The sequence below is a fragment of the Macaca thibetana genome, chromosome 8, assembly GCF_024542745.1.
Source record: "Macaca thibetana thibetana isolate TM-01 chromosome 8, ASM2454274v1, whole genome shotgun sequence".
Taxonomy (NCBI): Eukaryota; Metazoa; Chordata; class Mammalia; order Primates; family Cercopithecidae; genus Macaca; species Macaca thibetana.
In genome coordinates, this window is record NC_065585.1 from 18,502,578 (window position 1) to 18,523,317 (window position 20,740).

At 46.0% G+C, this 20,740-nt stretch overlaps 1 protein-coding gene and 1 long non-coding RNA gene across 2 annotated transcripts in view; one reads left to right on the plus strand and one right to left on the minus strand.

The window, feature by feature from the left end:
- LOC126961718 (uncharacterized) overlaps positions 1-10,486 on the minus strand; it is a 161,272-nt gene extending 150,786 nt beyond the window's left edge. The window contains exon 1 of the long non-coding RNA XR_007728398.1: positions 9,965-10,486. This is a non-coding gene — a long non-coding RNA (uncharacterized LOC126961718). The remainder of the gene's footprint in view (positions 1-9,964) is intronic.
- On the plus strand, positions 9,420-15,408 carry LRATD2 (LRAT domain containing 2). Its single transcript, XM_050802336.1, has 3 exons — positions 9,420-9,862; positions 10,407-11,627; positions 14,447-15,408. The coding sequence occupies exon 2, from the start codon at positions 10,503-10,505 to the stop codon at positions 11,433-11,435; it is 933 nt and encodes a 310-aa protein (XP_050658293.1). The 5' UTR covers positions 9,420-9,862; positions 10,407-10,502; the 3' UTR covers positions 11,436-11,627; positions 14,447-15,408.
- Positions 15,409-20,740: the final 5,332 nt, after the last annotated feature.

Here is a 20,740-nt window from a genome sequence, read left to right on the forward strand (position 1 = left end):
GCTCATGCCTATAATCCCAGCACTTTGGGAGGCCGAGGAGGGCAGATCACCTGAGGTCAGGAGTTCGAGACCAGCCTGGCTAATATGATGAAACCCTGTCTCTACTAAAAATACAAAAATTAGCCAGGCATGGGGGTGGGCACCTGTAATCCCAGCTACATGGGAAGCTGAGGCAGGAGAATTGCTTGAACCTGGGAGGTGGAGGTTGCAGTGAGCCGAGACCATGCCATTGCACCACCGCACTTCAGCCTGGGCAACAAGAGTGAAACTCCATCTCAAAAGAAAAAAAAAGAAAGTGAAGTGCAGAATGGATAATGCACCCTGAAAGATAGAGGATTCAGGGTGGGCTGATTGTAAGTATGAGACAGCGAAGACTGGCACTAGGGAGACTCCCTTTCTTATATGATTATAAAGAGGTGGAAAGAGGTGTTACTAGTAAGCATGTTCTCGATGGTCTTCTGGGTGCTCATGTGCAATAGCTGTTCATGCTTGCTTCTACACCACATGTCTTGTTAGCATCTTAAACCTCCACCCAAGGGTGTGTTTTTACTATTATAATGAGCAAAGGGTCAGTTCGAGGACAGGTAAAATCAAAATGCCATGCTATCTAGAAGGGAACGTTCCTACTGGAAGATAGCTTTGCTGGAATGTGCCCAATTGCAATGTGAATGCTGAGGCTTATTGTGTTGACTGTAGGGTCACCACAGTTGCTGCGTCTGGAGAACACTGACTACCTATCCTGCCTCATTGGTATTAGGAGGTGAGGCCTCTGGGAGGTTAGTAGGTCACGAGGGTGGAGCTCCCATGAGTGGGATAAGTGCCTTTATAAAAGGGACCCCAGAGAGCTCTCTTGCCCTCTATCTGGCATGACAGGATGCAACCAGAAGATGGCAGTCTGCAACTCATTAGAATCTAACCATGCTGGCACATTGATCTCAGACGTCCAGTTTCCAGAATTGTGAGAACTAAATTTCTCTTATTTATAAGCCACCCAGTCTATCGCACTATGTTATAACAGCACAAACTAAGACAGGCATGTTAATGCCTTTGAGAGTTATTGATGTATTCTACGTATATTTGATCTTATTCTTACAGAAAAGACAAGGTCACGGCATCCTTGCCCTCAAGAGTCAAAGAGGTAATATTCTTGAAGATAGAGATGAAGGGTGGAATGGAAATTGCTAGAAGTGGGCTGCCCATTAAAAATATAACGCAAGCCCAAATGCAAACCACATACATAATCTAAATTTTTATAGTGGCCACATTTTTAAAAAGTAAAAAGAAACAAGTGATTTAATTTTAATAATATATTCCATTTAACCAAATAGATTCAAAATTTTGTCATTTCAACATATAATCAGTATTTTAAAATTAGTAAGATATTTTACTCTTTTGTATTGTCTTGGAATTTGGTACGCATTTTGCTTTTATGACATATTTCAGTGCAGACTAGTTACATTGCAGATGCTCAATAGCCACATGTGACCAGCGGCTACCATGTTGAGCTACAGAGCTGTCATTTCTTGGTGAACTTAGCTGTGTTTCCTGGGCCCAATTTCTTAACCTCTCTGAAATTCAACTGCCTAGTCTATAGTGCCTGGCACATCATAGGCATTTAGTAATTTAGAATTAATTTTCTCATCTGTAAATTAAGAATAATCTTATACCATTAAGATTGTTGTGAGCATAAGTAGAGATTGCATATAAAATGTCCTTTTATTTATTCATTTAACCATAGCTTATTTAGCCTAGCACGTGTCAACCACTGTGCTAGGAGCTAAGGATGCCTCCAGTGAACAAACAAAATCTCTGACTTCATAGAGCTTATAGTCCAACTAGGAGAGACAATAAACAAAACAATTTAGCAAATTACACAGAATACTAAAAGGTGATAAGGGAGTAGAATAAGTGATAGATAATAGAGAAGGAAAGAGGATGAGGGGTATGTATGGGAGAACACTTAGAATTTTAAATAGGGTTTTCAGGGAAGACTCACCAAGGTGCTAATATGCAAGTCAAGACTTAAAGGAATGGCTGGGCGCAGTGGCTCACACCTGTAATCCCAGCACTTTGGGAGGCCAAGGTTGGTAGATCACTTGAGGTTAGGAGTTTGAGACCAGCTTGGCCAATGTGGCGAAACCCTATCTCTACTAAAAATATAAAAATTAGCCAGATGCACACCTATAATCCTAACTACTCAGGAGGCTGAGGCAGGAGAATCACTTGAACCTGGTAGGCGGAGGTTGCCATGAGCCTCTTGGCCACTGCACTCCAGCCTGGGCGACACAGCAAGACCCTGTTTCAAAAAAAAAAAAAAAAGGCTAAAGGAGCACTCTATGAAGATATGGGGGAAGAAATTGGGGTGGAGGAGAAGTACTCCAAGCAGAAGGAACAGCCATGGGGGAGAAACAGCAAGTGGCTAGTATGTCTGGAGGTGTAAGTGATGAGCTATCAGAGAGGTTATGAAGGAGCAGGGTTATAGGAGCTATTGTAGGAAGTTGGCCCTTCTGCAAGGAAGACGGGGAGCCATGATAGGGTTTTGAGCAGAGGAGTGACCTAGCTTGGCTCTCGGTCTCACAGGATCCCTGGGGCTACTGTGTTCTGAATACACTTTAGTGGGGTGAGTAATCCATGGAGATCCCATCGCCCCAGGCCAGATAGGAATTGACCAACTGGATTTGTTGAACACTGTGTCCTAAGTGCTAGGTGGGTGGTCCCCCCACCCATTGGTCCTGCAGAAAGCCACACTGAAGAAACGCTGTCTTCCCTGGAAGCATGAAGAATACCCAAGGAAAGCAAAGGAGGTCAGGTTTGCTCTGCCGAAGCCACTCTCATTATTGACAGCCCTGTCTCCTCTCCGAATAGCTCATCCTCTTCTTGCACAAGAAGTGCAAAATAAGATTCTTAGAATTTAGATTATATTTTGAAATCCCCACATTTGGATTTGCAGATATGCCAATATTTGGATTTGTCGAGCTGTAATTTAAGCTGGTCTCTCCCCTGGAACGGCCTGGTGAAATGCATCTTTCATGAGGTTTCTGCAGGAGCCCAGCTACAAGCTCAGACTCCCAAGCACAAATCAAACTCTGGTTCAACATAAACAATATGATGTCAGGGCCTCCTAAAACAGCAGGCCTCCAGCAGGGACTGGCTTCGAAGTCTCGCCACCCATGTACCCTCTTCTAGGAAAGGATTAAAAGCTTCCTTACAGACAATTTAGCTGTAGGATTAATGCGTGGAGAGCTGGTTTGGGGTGGGCTGCAGCCTCAGACCCCTTCTCAAGGTACCTGCTTTTTACCCCTACCCACAGGGTAAACTAGCTCTTGCCCAGTCGGCTTCAGAATCTGCTCTGTTGATCTGAGCAAATAAAATGCAGAAGCCAAGGAAAAGGATGTCATTCCACAGCCTCTGGGCTTCCTTCCTTCATCTGAAGGTCAAGTAATAATTCAGCCAAAATGTAAAACTCTTTATGCAGGACTTAAAAGTCAAAGGCAGGCAGGCTGGGAGGGCTAAGGAAAGCAGTTACAGGCCAGCAGCTCTCAAAGTGGAGACAGGCCCAGGCCTCACCTATTGTGAAGAGTCTGATTTTAAAATAAAAATGAATGCCAAAAGCAGGCTATAATATTTATTGTCCCTTTTATTGGATGGCCCTGTCTATGCAACTGCTGCTGCATGTATAACCTCGCCTGGCAATGGGGGCTTGTTTTAAGAGTGGGGCCTGGGCTAAAACATCAATTTCTCTTTGCTCTCCTCCCCCTTCCCTGCTCTATCCTAGCAATATCACCAGCTTCAACCTCATGACAGCCCTTGGCTTAGGGAGGGCAATGACCAAGACAGGGAGGCACCCAAGCAGAGTGACCAGCTGTCCTAGTTTGTCTAGAATGTGGTGTGCCTTTCAGTGCTAAAACCAATAAAGTTCTCGGCCAACTGAGTATGTTGGTCACTCAGACCTTTCAGTTTCTGGCTAAGCAAACAAACATATATGCTGGTGTTCCCTGAGGCTGCTTGACAGTGTGAAAAACAGACTTGGAAGCAGCTGGATTCAAATCCAGCCTCTCCCCTTACAGTGGGCAAGATTTATATTGACCTCCCTGGGCCTTTGTATTCTTATTTGGGAAATGTCAACAATAGGACTGATAGAGAGATTTAGTAAGAGGATGCCCACAATAAATGGTTACCTTTTTATTCCCCATTACAAAATCTTATCTAGGCCAGGTGTGGTGGCTCAGGCCTGTAATCCCAGCACTTTGGGAGGCCCCGGCAGGCAGATCATGAGGTCAGGAGTTTGAGACCAGTTTGGCCAACATGGTGAAACCCCATCTCTACTAAAAATATAAAAATTAGCCAGGTGTGGTGGCGCACACCTGTAGTCACAGCTACTCAGGAGGCTTAGGCAGGAGAATCACTTGAATCCGGGAGGTGGAAGTTGCAGTGAGCTGAGATCATGACACTGCACTCCAGCCTGAGTGACAGGATGAGATTCTCTCTCTCAAAAAAAAAAAAAAATCATTATTTTCATTTAAAATCATTATCACAGAGTGTCAATAATGCCTGGCATCTACACAGCCTTTAGGATTTACAAGGTGCTTCCATATAGAGGGTTCCATCTGAGGATTCACAAGTGAGGCAAACAGTATCATCAGCCTCCCTTTAGAGTCTGGAAAATGAAGCCCGGAGTGGAGAAGAGACACCTCGGAGGTTATGTAGTTGGCAAACAGGATTAGCCCAGGTCACCTGGCTCCATTTGCTATTGCTTACCTCCAAAAGTCACAACAAAACCCCAGTAGTGAATCAGAGGTGCAGGTAAAGCTGAGGATTTCCCACTGTAAGGAAGGTGTGGAGGAAGCTGTTTCCCAGCCAACTCGCTCAACTCTTTGCTGCTGCCACGAGCCTGGGGCCCAGCCTAGGGAACAGGCAGAGTTCCAGATTGCCTAATCAGATAATTCTGTCCTCATGCTCCTGTTTTGTACTTTCTTGGAGCAAGCCATTTAAACTGAGATCTCTACCACACCTGCAGAGTCAGGGCCAATGCTTTGTCAGGTAGAAACGTCAATTCTCAATTATTCCCCACTGGTCTAGACAAGAGTACTATGAGAGTGACTAACCGGCATTCAACGCAACTTGTTTTTGTTGAGTGCCTCCTCCAAAGAGGTGTGTGGGATGTGACACTTGGGTCACGGTTGGGGGGATGAAGCTGCAGTATGGCTGAGAATTCAAATCCAACTAATATTTCTTTTTCGAACTGCTGCTCTTGAGGAAGGCGTTTTCCCAGCCTGTCCTTTGCTTTCCTCCAGCCTCCATCTGCCTGGGATGCCTTTCCTCCCACAGCCCAGGCCTCTGTGGGACCTGCTTCCTTTCTCACTCCTGCAGTCCATTTCCTGTAGGGCAGCTGCCTGGATGCCCTTAAACCCAAAGGCTCACCCACCTTTCTACCTGCATCTCCTATCATAGCTACACTCACTCACTGTGCTCTGGTCACAACTGTGGTCTTTTCTTTTTCCTAAACACTTCCAGTCTTTTCCCCCTCTAACCTTTGCTCTTGGTCTTCCCTCTGGAGGTAATATTAAGGCTGGCTCCTCATCCTTCAAGTCTCTGCTCAATTCTATTTCCTCAGGAGTCCTTCCCTGACCATCTTAAGCCAACTAGGCCACTCCTGTCACCCTCTCCTCACTGATAGCTATTCAATCCCATTTCCCTATGTTATCTTCTTCATGACCCTGCTCTCTCTCTCTCAGATATTTCCATTGATCCATTTACTTATTTATTATTTGCCTCCTTCCATCAACATGTAAACGCCATAAGAGCAGGGACGTTTTTTGCTACATCCACAACTGTATCTCTTGGAGTCTGATAAACCCAGACACTCAAATATTTGTTAAATATTGTAGAATCTGTTGGACTCTATTTAAAACAAAGAAGTTAAAATCATGGGCCTGGGTGGTCACAGTGGCTCATGCCTCTAATACCAGCACTTTGGGAGCCCGAAGTGGGCAGATCACCTGAGGTCAGGAGTTCAAAACCATCCGGGCCAACATGGCGAAACCCCATCTCTACTAAACTTATTTAAAAAATTAGCCCAGTGTGGTGGCGCCCAAGTAGCTGTAGTCCCAGCTGCTTGCGAGGCTGAGTCATGAGAATCGCTTGAACCAGGGAGGCAGAGGTCGCAGTGAGCCAAGATCACGCCACTGGACTCCAGCCTGGGTGACAGAGTGAGACTCCATCTCAAACAAACAAACAAAATGAAAAGCATGGGCCTGGAAGTAAAGCGGTCTTGTGTGATCTTTCCTTCCACCAGCTGGGAGAAGCTGTGGCCTCTCTAACCTTTCTTCTCCTTTATAAAAGAATCAAGAGCTCACTCCATGGGAGTTATTATTAATTTCAGAGTTGTGTTTCCCCCATGAGCTCAAGACCTTGTTGGCAGGCACTTTGTCATTAATCTCTGTATCCACTGTGCCTTGAAACATCACCTTACTGCCTCAGCATCCTCTATTTCTTATTACAGGACATGTCACAGTGTCCCAAAGAGTCTATGTATTTCTGTCTCCTCCAATATGGTGACTACCTGGGGACATGAACATCTAAGAAACCTAGCACGGTGCCCATTGTAGAATTGGATGCACAGCGATTAAGACTAGCAGGCACCTAGTATGTCTTCATGAAATGTATTTTGAACCAAGTCCTCTTTAGAAAAGACATGAATATATTAATTAGAATATGAATTTTAATACCTGAATTAGAGAATAATACCAGATAGTATATGATCATGTGCTGAGTTACACATATGCAGGTAATAAAAAGTGTAGTACAGATATTGGATGGCAGAGGTGGCCAACAGAGAGCTTCCTGGACCACGCAAGGGACCTAGGTAGGTGAGGTACAGGGGATGGGAACTGGATCCAACTGGAGATTATATTTCACCTACAAGGTAACTACCACTTCTCTCCAGCAATTTGTTGCCATCCTGGAACATGGGTCTGATTGTCTCACATCTTTATTTTATTTTATTTAGAGACAGAGTCTTACTCTGTCGCCCAGACTGGAGTGCAGTGGCGCGATCTCAGCTCACTGCAACCTCTGCCTCCCGGGTTCAAGTGATTCTCCTGCCTCAGCCTCCCAAACAGCTGGAATTACAGGCGCGCCCCACCACGCCTGGCTACTAATTTTGTATTTTTAGTAGAGATGGGGTTCACCATGTTGGCCAGGCTGGTCTCGAACTCCTGACCTCAAGAGATCCACCCTCTTTGGCCTCCCAAAGTGCTGGGATTACAGGCGTGAGTCACCACGCCCAGTTAAGTCCCATATCTTTATAAATTTTTCAAATGAAACTGGAAATGTGAATATTTTAATGATATCTCCCAAGTTTTCAAATTGTTGACAACAAGCTTAAATTTATTAAACAACTATTTGAGATGAACAAAGCATGTTTGAGAGTCATATTGTAATCTCTGACCAAGTATTCTAGGTGACAAGATGGATGTTGAACCTTCAACAGGCATTAATGGAAGAATCTACACTACAGGCCAGCTATCAAAAGGCAACATTTCTTCACTCACTCACTCACTTACTGCCCCATAAAACCAGGAAGCAATTATTGACCTATGGCCAAATTTTCCCCTAAGGCATCCATCAAGCATTTATTGAGTACCCACTCAGTTCCACGCATTCAGATATAAATTGGATCAGGGCTTGTTCCCTCTGAGACTTTATAGTTGGTCAGTTCAAGATATGTTGTTGAGTCACTATTGTGCACCTGACAACAGCTCATCAAGACAAAAGGAGACACACCTAGACAGCCAGGCATTGCTTCCTCACCCACCAGATCTCTGACCTAGAGTGCCGGCAGCAAACTGTCAAACTACTGTGTCCTCTCAGCTCAATTCTTCCATTCCCAGCCATCCCAGTAGCACCTAGGAGCAAAGTGGCCTCCCAGATCAGACAGTAGCAGAGGTCTCCCAATCTCATGAACATGGGATGACCAGCCATAATCTCTACAAGCCTAACTCTTGTCTATAATATGGTGATCATATGATGGCAACAAATATCACTCAGATAACAGCAGCCCCCACACCATTTGCTATCAAAAGGACTGGGGTGTGGTGGACTCATTCGGTCACACGTGCCTGAGGCCAGCCAGTCGGAAATTATTGAAACAGAATCTCACAGCACACAGTAGTCTCATGTTGATCTAACTTATACTGTGATCTCAGACTTGCTGAAGGACTAATTTCTATCACAGCCCTGCCAATATTGATTGCTTGGACTCAAAATTACATAAGTAGATTGATTTTTATTTTTTTCTCTCAAACTGGAAAGGATCACAGCAGTGCTAGTATATTCCTGTTTCCACTGGCTGGTTATACACGCTGGAAAAAATTAGTTAAAAGAAAGCAATGGAAGACAGAGCTCAGGTCTTGAATGGCATTTTTAAGTCCCCCACAGATAAGTTTGGGTGCTTGCAGTTGTGCCTAAACTTGTTTATTGTAAACAGAGCTGTCAATCTTCCACCCCCACCCGACCCATTATTTAAAAAATATAAACAACAACAACAACAAAACCACTTTGGTAGCCTACATTTAGGTAAAAGAAACGAAACCAGTGGGGAGGTGGAAGTGTCCTTTTGTGGTGGAGGTTAGTAGGCAGTACTGGTCTCCTGTCACTTCCCTAAGTCAACAGGAAGGAAATATATGCACCAGGGGCCTCTGCTAATTTGTTTCTAATTTAAGGACAATTAGGCAATTCCTACATCCCCCTAATCGCACCCCACACCAAAAAAAAAAAAAAAAAAAAAAAAAGCAGTCAGAGGTGCACGCTTTCTCTCACCATCCAACGAACTGGTACCCCTCTGGAAATACCAGAGGTTATGAACTTTGTACTAACTTCCAGGGACATCTAATAAATAGAGCGGTGGTCCTGGGACCCAGTCAGTGAATAAGTCTTCGTTCTGTGTTAAACTGTTTCCTTTCTGTGATTTTCTTTTCTACCCCAAAGTTTCCCACTACTAACTCTGAAAATACCTTTAAAATAAAGCACTCTTCGAGCTGTCCTAGTGAAGAATCCTTTCTTGTGACCTTTAGGGCAAGAAATATGTTCCAGGAAAGAAAAGAAACGACTGTTCCTCCGTCTCCAGATACTCTGGGAAAAAAGAGGTGAAAGGGAAAAGGCGCAAACACCAAACTCTCCTTCCCTTTCTAATTTCCACACTGGCAAGTTGTGTTTGCCTTCTAACTTCTCCCGGAAAGCAAGCGGAGCTCACAGCGCCAACCCTAGCCAGCGGGTGGATTATTTACCGGGGGATTTAAACCCGCTCCGGCGCGGGGGCGTGGCCAGGCGGAGCCCCGCAGCCTAAGTGGGCGGGGCGGGGGGCGGGGATCCCGGCGGCTCGGCGCAATGTGAAAAAGACCCGAGCTCGGGGAGTAAGCGCCTGTCTCTTTAAATGCCACGGGCTGCACTCCCGCCCGGCAGCCGGGAGCCGGATCTACAATCCCGTCCCTCCCGCTCCGGTGCTTGTTGCTCGCCCGGCCCGAGCGGGAGCTGTTGGCGCCCGGCTGCGAGGCTGCGGTCTTCTCCTTCCGCGCGCCCCACCTCCCCTGAGAGCTGGCTGAGGAGGTGCAGCAGCCCCAGCTGGCGGGAGGAGGCGCGGTGTGAACAGGGATTGCCCCCCGCCTTCAAGTATCGGGGCGCTACGCAGCCGCTGGGGAAAGACATGCCCCCAGTCTACCCGCTGCGCTGCCCTCTGCCCAGCCTCGCTGCCGCCCGCGCCGGGAGAGGGACTGCGGAGCCTACACCTTCAAACTCGTCCTAGAAGTCTTGGGGCGCGGCAGGGAGCCCTTCCCCAGGCCCCACGGCCTCCACCTCTCCGCGGGTGAGTTTGCGCAGGTAACCCGAGCCTGAGGGCGGGCGCGGGGGAAGGGCGGGCGAGCCGGGAGGAGGTAGCGCTGCAGGTGAGCCAGGTAGGGTGACTCACCTGCCCAGGTCGCGCTCTGAGATCCTCGCTTGTTCCTCTGGGGATGGAAGCGTTGGTGGGGAGGAGGCGTCCCAGGGGCTAGTTAGGGCCCGAGGGTGGGAGGGGAAGTTAGCAGAGGAGGGGGGATTGGAGTAAAGTTTCTCTTTCCTTCCCTCTTCCTGTCCAAGCTTGGCAGGTAGGGCGCAGGCGGAAGCTGTAGAAGCTGCTGATGCAATGGGTTTTGCCAGGGCTAGGCGAAGGGCTGGGGACAGGGAGAACTGGAGTTGCCCAGTCTCCTGTGACCGTGACCTTAGAGGTGGAGAAACGAGGGAAAGCTCGCTACATCCGAAACTCCCCCTAAAATGGCTCCAGGTGCTGAGCCCCCACCGGTTCTTTTTCGGAATAAAACGCCCTTTTCACGGAGGGGCTCCTACATGGCTTTCTTGCCTTCCTCTCCCAACAGGTGGCTTCAGCCCCTGTCCGGGGACCTGTGCAAATGACCCTAGAGGTGGTTTCGCTTTCTCCCCTCGCGGCGGTGTGAACGTGTGTCCGCAGCGTGATGGGCAACCAGGTGGAGAAATTGACCCACCTAAGTTACAAGGAAGTTCCCACGGCCGACCCGACTGGCGTGGACCGGGACGACGGGCCCCGCATTGGGGTCTCCTACATTTTCTCCAATGACGATGAGGACATGGAGCCGCAGCCGCCGCCTCAGGGGCCAGATGGCGGCGGCTTGCCCGACGGTGGGGACGGGCCGCCGCCGCCCCAGCCGCAGCCCTACGATCCGCGGCTGCACGAAGTGGAATGCTCCGTGTTCTACCGGGATGAATGCATCTACCAGAAGAGCTTCGCGCCGGGCTCGGCGGTGCTGAGTACCTACACACCTGAGAACCTGCTCAACAAGTGCAAGCCGGGCGACCTGGTGGAGTTCGTGTCGCAGGCTCAATACCCGCACTGGGCGGTATATGTGGGTAACTTCCAGGTGGTGCACCTGCACCGGCTGGAGGTGATTAACAGCTTCCTGACTGACGCCAGCCAGGGCCGTCGCGGCCGCGTGGTCAACGATCTGTACCGCTACAAGCCGCTAAGCCCCAGCGCTGTAGTGCGCAACGCTCTGGCGCACGTGGGCGCCAAGGAGCGCGAGCTGAGCTGGCGCAACTCAGAGAGTTTCGCCGCCTGGTGCCGCTACGGCAAGCGCGAGTTCAAGATCGGCGGCGAACTGCGCATAGGGAAGCAGCCCTACCGGCTGCAGATTCAGCTGTCGGCGCAGCGCAGCCACACGCTAGAGTTCCAGAGTCTAGAGGACCTGATCATGGAGAAGCGACGCAACGACCAGATCGGGCGCGCGGCCGTGCTTCAGGAGCTCGCCACGCACCTGCACCCAGCGGAGCCGGAGGAGGGCGACGGCAACCTGGCGCGGACTACGCCGCCTCCCCGGCGCCCCCCTGCGCCCAGCTCCGAAGAGGAGGACGGAGAGGCGGTGGCACACTGATGGGCGAGCTGAGCGCAGAGCTGCGAAGGGGAACTGTTTGCAGTAGCAGCCGCTGCCCCCTTTCTCCCTCTCTTCCTCCCTCTTTTGCCACCGTCTGGGCCCCATCTGGGATTCCTGGGCCCTTTGGAAAAGAGTTGGTGAAATGCGCAGCCGGCTGTGGACGGGGGAGGAGGAAGGGGACAGAGGGAGCAGGTAGGAAACGCTTTAGTTGGGGGTGGGGGGCGTCTCTCTCTGGCCCCCTAAGTGTGTCTTCCTCTCCGCGGTGAGGCAAACTGTGGACTTGCCTGGCTATTAAACCTTGGTAGATCTGGGTTTATAATCGGCCATTCTTAAGCACGTGGGGTTGGGGAAAAGTTCGGAGCACCCATTACTGCCATTGCTTCCTATCCTGGGCTTGGAAGAATCCTGGTACAAAGGCCAGAGTGGGTTTGTGGAGTCGCCACCGAGGTACCAGCACGAAAGCTGCTTATCTCCTTTGGCGGAGCTGAGCTGTATGTGGGATCCAGCGGGGCTGGGGTGATTTATTTTATGGGATTCCTGGAGCGCAGGGCTGGTGAATCCATGACAGGGTCTGGGAGCAGCAGACCAAAACCACAGCAGTCTCCTATGAAGTTTAACAAATAGTTAAGCAAACTCGGGCTACAAAGACTTTGCTACCTCCCTCCTCCACAACCCCCAAGTAATTAGTCTTCTGGAGCTGGCTCTTAGCTGAGGCTCCTGCTACCTCCTGCTCCACCCGCCCCTTCCTAGGTTACAAGTAAATCATTGTCAAGGACCAGCCAGGAGAAGATTTCAATTAAGGTTCTGTTCTGCTGCCTTTGTTTCTCCCCTGCTGTTGTAGGCACTTACAGCTGCGTTGTTATGAAAGGAGGGAATAGCCCTTTGTGTCTTTGATCTAATTAAACCTGCTCGGCTGTGTTCATCCGCAGGGCAGGCCACAGATAGGGTTGGCTGTGCCACTCCATAAAGTATCTATTGTGGAAGCAGCCAAAAAGGACTGCCCTGGCAGGAATTGGTTAATCTCTCCTTCCACTCCCTTTCCTGAATAGTGAAGGGAGCCCTTTTAAAACAAGGCTTTGGTGGTAATCCTGTAATTTTTTTTTTCTTCCCCCATCCCTTCACTGGCCCATCCATCTCACCCTCACTTTTGTTCTGGTGGTGGGTAAAAAAATCTTAGGCTGAACACATATTTCAATGGTAAGATACTACTTTTGCTATCCACACTTGATGCGATTTAATTCAAGGTGCAAAGTCTTGTACTGCAGCTGTCTCCTTGTTGCTTGGAGAACACCTCCTTCAGAGCCCTTTGTTAAATAAGAGGGCCAACGCTGATCATAGATGCCACCTGGTTAGTCAGCACCGAATCTGACTTTGGTGACAGTCCTAAAGCACAGTTGGTGATTGTGAGATGTTAGCGGCAGGCTGAGCAGATACTACTCGGTTTTGCTTAGTATGAGATACTATTTGCTTAGTATGATTTTTTTTTCCAGCCTGTCTCAAACTCCTGTGAGATCTTCAATGATACGTGCCCTGAGTTGCAGCATAGCTTCTCTGCTGCCTATTGCCATTGCTGCCTCAAAAGTTGAGTGAATTTTGAGGTGTCTTTTTTTTTTTTTTCCTCTCTCGGGAGTCATTATAAACTACTCTGTACAAGTCATTTTGTGATATGATTCTTAACAGTTGGAATAGAATCATAGTTGAGTGGTCCACAGCCATGGCTATCCTCAGGCCTGTTGCCTGGAGATCTCTAAGTTAAGGCAACAAGACTTAAAGGATTTTCTAGTATAGGTGTTTCACACATGGATGTTGAGGCCATAGTCTTTAATAGCTTGGATCTTTGTAGCACCTCAGTATGAAAGGGCATTAGCTACGTTCCCTGTTTTTAGAGTGATCACCAAACAGATCTTGCCACTTTGATTGTTAAAAATGAACCACATTCTAGCCCTGGTCTGGGACTGTGGAGGGAGATGAATTTCTTGTTGGAAATGTAAATCTAGTGTCCATATTTAATACTTTCACAGCTTTGTGTTCTCTTCGCTCATGGAATAGAACAAGATAAACATGGGTTAAGACATTTAGGAGAACCTGCTCTATCTAACCGATTTGGATTTTCTTTCGTGCTTAACACAGTAGTGAAAATAGAAGGTAGGCCGGGGGCAGTGGCTCATGCCAGTAATCCCAGCACTTTGGGAGGCGAGGTGGGTGGATCACCTGAAGTCAGGAGTTCGAGACCAGCCTGGCCAACATGGTGACACCCTGTCTCTTCCACAAATACAGAAAATTAGCTGGGCGTGCTGAGCAGGCACCTGTAATCCCTGCTACTTGGGAGCCTGAGGCAGGAGAATTGCTTGAATCTGGGAGGCAGAGGTTGCAGTCAGCCGAGATGGCACCACTGCACTCCAGCCTGGGCAACAGAGCGAGTAGTAATGACCACTGTGTAGACAAGTGGGAGGGAAGAATAGAATGGCACTGTCCAGCTCTGGGCAAGCCAGATCATTTTTCAACTCCCCCACCCGTCTCCTTCCTCTGTCCCAGAATGGCAAGTGATGTATGGTCGGTCACACTGAAGTATAGCAGTGACTGTTATAAGCAAACTGCTCTAAGAGATCTCAGCTTGAAGGAAGAGCTCCTACAAAATCCACATCAGTAGTAGCACATTGAAAACCTCTAGAGAAGAGGTTTTCAATAAAAGGCTTGGAAATGAACTAGAATAGGCAATAGATCTCTTCAGATGCCGCTTTCCCATGTAATGCAAGCGTTTCTACAGAATACCAGAGGTGTGAAATATGTGACACTTAAGAACAGTGATTTTTATTGGGAATTTTCTTAGGGTTATAACACTTAAAGCAACAACCAATTAGTAACAGCCACAGAAAAGGGGAATGAATCAACTCTTGGTTCTTTCCTCAACCCAGCAGTGTTGTGGATAAGTGCGTTTGTAATGCCCTGGCAATGGCTACATTTGACACTAGAAAAAATAAACATATTTAATAATTTTTGTTTCTCCTTAGGAATAAGACTTTAGAACTGTTTTGTACTGTGAATTACGGATGCTCTTTGAAGGAAAGAAATATCGATTCTAATGTTCTTCAGAAGCTGGCAGGGATAAGCAGGACATCGACTGGAACGTATGCTAAATGAAAGCAGACAAATTTCTATTTTCTTACCTGAGCAAATATTTTATTGAAACGCTTCTGTATGTCAAAGGAGTCCACAACTTCAGCTACACAACTTTTTGTATTGAAAGAACTCATACTTTTTGTAGCTTTTATTTCACATTTAATTTAAAATGACTTTTAGCACTAAAATGCCTAGAAGATTTTACTCCAGACCTATAAGGAAATGTTTAGTTTTTATGAAAAATGACAAGTCAGTGGTTAAACTTCTCATGTCTTTGGTGCTTTGGCCCTAATAGCACTGGACAACACCACGACCACATGGAAACATATTTTTGGAAGCAAAACTTTAATTTTGTATAACGTATGCTATGGAGAGCTAAGAAAATTTAAGGACTACTTGTTTTCTATTTTTTTTTTCTTAATAAAATGGAATCCACTGTGTTGAAGACTCTTAATATCATGTGCTTGTCTAACCATTTTTTGTTTTATAAATTAGAATAAAATCTAGTTGTGATTATGGTCATCAAATGAATTTGTTTGGAAAGCTACATGTTATTTGTGAAATGTTTTTTAAATCAGTAACTATAAACTGATTCAGCTTTTCGTTAAGCTTTGTTCTTGGCTGTAATACTTGTGACTCATGAAGAATTATGTTGACAAACAGGATAAATTCCACATGCATTTTATTTCCCAGTGAGTCGTATAAACTTTATTTTTGTTGAAGGTTGTATGTTAAATCAATGTTACATTCTTATATCACTTCTTGAGAAGGAAGTTCCGATTTGAAATTGTATCATTTCCTTCAAAATGAAGGGCAGTGCTTAAATAAAAGATTGATGATATCTTTTAAGCCATTTCCTCTTCACTATGTCTTATTAAAATAAAACCTGTCAAGTTCTTTTGAAAAAGTGCTATGAGGGTTTCCAATAAACCATCTATTAGAGTTCACTGGATTTATTTTTTTTTACTCGAATACCCCTTTTCTGACATTTTTGGTCCAAATTCAAGCTACTCAGTTTACTATAATTTCTCTGAGAATATTAGTGTGTATCACCTTTGTACTGCACAGTAAACATTTTGTTGAATTCATTTAGTGACTGAAAACCCTGCATCTACTTTGTGAAAATCACTTATTGCTAAACTATCAGTGTTCATGAAAAATGTCTTATGAACACAAATTTCCAATACGTAGTGATTTTTCAGAATCCATGCAAAAATTGCTGGAAGCCACACTCATGGAATCTACATAGGGGAGTCTAGTAACCCACTGGGAATCTGTGTTGCATCTTAAGTGGCTTCAGAATTCCAGATGAAGGGAACATATTTGCCACATAATTACAGAAAATGGGTGAACACAGTTGCATGGCACTGTTGGCATAAGGCATGCAGGTGCCAGTGGTTGATAAGAGAATGGATGTGGCATCAGACTGGTTCATGGGATGCCACTGCTGCACTCCCTAGGCCAGCACCTGAAGCCACCACCACAATCCTGTGATGTTCAAATGCCTGGGCTTTTAAACAGGCTCCTGTGAGAATTTTAAATAGGAAAAAAGTTGAATGAAGATTATAGGGAGCCCAAGCAGCAATGAGGCCATTTATCCCTAAAGTGGAAGTCTGATGTATCATGGTTCTCACTGCATGAGAAAGCAGGGGAAGGGGTGCTTAACACACAATGTGCATTTATTCTTGGGTGATGTTGATGGAAGCTGTGGTTCCTGTTTCTCCTAAGTGGACTGAACTTGCTTAATGAAGGAAAATGACATGTTTGCGACTTCCGAAAGGAACAGGCCCAGGATATGTGCAGAAAAGCGTTTATTTCCTTTTACTGAGTTTTCTGGGGAAACTAGTCATTAAACAAATGGCAATTTTATCTGCAGAGTAGATGCGAGAATGGCTAGTGTCTGCATTTGCAATTGCACTAAGGTACTGTCTATGAAGGGCTAGAAGATGCTGAGCCCTAGCCTAGGAGAGGTCAAAAAACAAGAACCTTGAGAAATTGTCCTGCCCTTGAGCCTATTTCTAAGGGGAAATCAATTTCACTCATAACATACAGGACAGATTGTAATAAAAGGCGGACCTGTAAAGTATGGATGGTTGATAGATACTCAAAACAGATGTGAGAAAGTTCAGAGTTTGAAAACTGGTATTGGGCATGTGGAGAAATCGGGTAGACCAAATACATGAAGATACAAATGATGAGAAAAGGACGTAACGAATATAACTAATATTCACTAAATACTTAACCTGGAGGCTCTTCAATTCCTAGTGCCTAACATAAAAAGATAAAGCTAATCCTGGCCGGATGCTGTGACTCACACTTGTAATCCCAGTACTTTGGAAGGCCTTGGCTAAGAGACTACTTGGGCCCAGGAGTTTGAGACCAGCCTGGGCAACATGGTGAGAACCCCATCTCTACAAAAAATAAACAAAATTAGCCAGGTGTGGTGGCACATGCCTGTGATCCCAGCACTCAGGAGGCTGAGGTGGGAGCATTGCTTGAGCCCAGGAGGTCGAGGATGCAATGAGCCAAGATCATGCCAATGGCACTCCAGCCTGGGCAGGTGACAGGGTGAGATCCTGACTCAAAAAATAAAAATAGAAAAACAGAGTGAGATCCTGACTCAAAAAATAAAAATAGAAAAATAAAGATAAACCAAGTCCATAGTTACTATCATCATGTAACTTTCATTTTAATTAAGACAGATAACTACTTACCATAATTGTGATAGGTGAAATGAAGGAAATGTACAGAGTATATAGGAGAATCTCTCCCCATCAATGAGTCAAAAAAGGCTTCCCTGAGGAAATATTTTTGCTGCACCCCGGAAGTGGAGGAGGGAGCGAGGGGCTTCAGAATGGGTACTGATTAAGGGAGGAAGGCTGGAGAGTGAATGAATGGACCTCAGGTGCTCTCAAAATGCCTTTGTTTGTACTCCTGGTACACACCCATTTCTCCTTGGGGCTCTCTTTTACAACAAGTTGTCCAACTCGTTCATGTATCTCCAACGCTTAACACAGGACCAGGCGAAGAAACCCCCACTAAAAAAAGTTTAAGTGAGTAAACGAACTTTCAGTTTGGACTTCGCCAGACTAAAAAGCCCCTAGATTATCTCAACATGATGTTGTGACTGGTTTGAAAAGAATGAATGTAATAGTGTTTTTTAGGGTGCATTAAACAGGGAGAGCAAGAAGTGACTGTCTTCCCTTCCTCTTAGAAGGCAACCTCTAGAACAGAAGGCAACTAGAGGTTGTTCTGGGTGGAAGGGTGCTAAGGATGACTTGTATTTCCAGCCAGGTTATGGAGTGGATTGTGAAGTTGGGCCTTTGCCTGGGTGCAAATCAACAGACAAGTGGCATTGGCCAGGCTGGATGGAAGAGCAGTGGTAAAATGGAGTAGGAGGTTTTATAACCTGGCTGCCACGGCCTTGGAATTGTGATTGAGGAAGAGGTTATTTTGTTCAGTTAGCAAGCCATTGGCATAATATAGTACCTAGTGTCTTGTCCAGTGTGACCATAAATGACTCAAAAGATGAGCACTCTGATACTTTCTTTGGAAAGCTTGTATAATGTAGTGAACTCCAAGAATCTAGTTGGGTTGATATTCCGTGCATTCTTTTTAAACACATTACTTTGGAGAATTCTCAGTGACAATGCTAAACTGCAGATAGAGAGTCTGACCTGGGCACACCGTATTGAACAGTGGTTAAGGCTTTACAATCAAATGACCTGGTTTCTCTCCTCCAGCCTTTGCTTATTATTAGGCCAGTAACCTTGGCAGAAGTTACTTACTTTCTTGGAACCCACTTCCTCTTACAACGAGTTAATGGCATCCACCAATTCACTCTCTTAAACTTTAGTTGCATTAGTAAGGTAATATGACTAATATGTAATATGTAATAATATAACCAAACTAAATCTACCTTAAATGGTGCTTGTGAGGACAAAATGGAATACTGCATGTAAATCTCAGATCAATACCTAGTATGGGCTGGGTGTGGTGGCTCACGGCTGTAATCCCAGCACTTTGGGAGGCCGAGGCAGACGGATCACCTGAGGTCGGGAGTTTAAGACCAGCCTGGCCAACATGGTGAAACCTCATCTCCACTAAAAATACAAAAATCAGCTAGACACGGTGGTATGCACCTGTAATCCCAGCTACTTGGGAGGCTGAGGCAGGAGAATAACTTGAACCTGCGAGGCAGAGGTTGCAGTGAGCCGAGGTCATGCCACTGCACTCCAGCCTGGGTGACAGAGTGAGACTCCCACTTAACAAAAGAAAAAAAAAAAGAATGAAAAAAAAAAAAAAAAAAAAAAAAAAACTAGTATGATTGGCTAGGGAAATCTGGGCTATTGTGTGTATTCAAAAGCCTTAGTCAAAATGAAGTTATTGTCTGGGAAAGAGGTCTTCCCTTTGGTCTTGGATAATTTCTTAGCTATACATGAGAACTTGGTAAGATAAGAAAGAGATAACTAGTTAATACTTCAGTTGTTTAGCAGATGCTGTAGTGTTTGGAATATTTCTTGGCCAGGTGAGGTGGCTCACGCCTGTAATCCCAGCACTTCAGGAGGCCAAATTGGGAGGATCTCTTGAGTCTAGCAGTTTGAAACCAGCCTGGGCAATACAGTGAGACTCCATCTCATTAAAGCAATAATAAGGCCAGGTACAGTGGCTCACACCTGTAATTTCAACACTTTGGGAGGCTGAGGCAGGCAGGTAACCTGAGGTCAGGAGTTCGAGACCAGTCTGGCCAACATGATGAAATATAAAAATTAGCCAGGCATGGTGGCACACGCCTGTAGCCCCAGCTACTTGGGAGGCTGAGGCTGAAGAATCACTTGAACTTGGGAGGTGGAGGTTGTGGTGAACTGAGATTGCGCCACTGCACTCCAGCCCAGGTGACAGGGTGAGACTCCATCTCAAAAACAAACAAAACACCAAAACAATAAAAAAAATTTTTTTAAGAAATAATTTTTTGAGCATCGTTCTTTAGTAGATTAACCGTTTACTTTGTCTACACATATTTATTATTAAATATGTATACTAATAAATTCAACACATATTTACCGAGCACTTTGTTTAGGACTAGTTATATTGCCCAGCTGGATTTGAACTTCTGGTCTCAAGCAGTCCTTCTGCCTCAGCCTCCCAAGTAGCTGGGACTACCAGCATGCACCTGTTACTAAGCATTTTTAAGACACTGGGCTCTGGGTAGTCAGGGAGGGACAAAAAGGGATTTTACAGTAATAAACAATGACGATGTCACCTTGTCCACTCTGTCCTACTTTAATCACCACAGACTTTCTGAACAGATACTAATATTATGTTCATTTTACAGTTGAGGAAAGAAGTTTAGGGAAATTAAGTGATTTATCCAAAATTACATAACTAATAAATGGTAACTTCTGGCCGGGAACAGGAAAGCTGGTCTCCAAAGCCCCAGACTACTCTTCCTGCACGGAAAAGATCACCTGATCACCCCTTTCCTGCCCTTCCTCTCACCCCATGGAGAGTACTGGGAGCCCTCTTCTGCTCCAACAACTGGCAAGCAGCATTATCTGAATAGCATTTATGTTTCCACTGTTATTGCAGCAACCCTGGAGGCAAGCAGCAGCAGGAAGGAGAGAGGCAACTCATCCAGAAGGACTTTGCATTCTTATGGGTAGCAGTAACAGGCCCCAGGGTAATCACCCCACCCTCCCTGTGGCCAAGCACTGTGACAGTCTCTTCTTCAATTGTTCCTCCTCTGTCTGTCTTTGCGTGACTTCTTTACTGCCCCCCAGTACACGTAGTCATCAGGCCACATAGCCTGCTTCTCACTGTGGCTCCAACCCCTGACCTCCAATGTAATCTTGGGCAAGTTAGTAACTTCTTTCAGCCACCTTGACTAATCTAAAAACCAAGGCTATTAGGAGTGCCTACTCCATTAAGCTGTTCATTGACTTACGTGAACAGCTTAGTGCATCACAGGGCACTTAGGTATGGCGTGGTGACCCTATGGGTTGGCTCCGCTACAAATGGCTTGATTTGAGATGTGTGACCTTGAGCAAGTCCCTTTACCATGACAGGAACTTGGTTCCGGGTCTGTGTGTGTGGAGCACACAGCACAATCTATGGCAAGGTTTCAGGTGTAACGTCATCCTTTGAGATGGCTGTAAGATGTTGCTTTTTATTTTAATGAATACTTG

Excerpts from the sequence above, each read along its gene's own strand:
- LRATD2 (XM_050802336.1), top strand. The coding sequence starts at position 10,503 with ATGGGCAACCAGGTGGAGAAATTGACCCACCTAAGTTACAAGGAAGTT.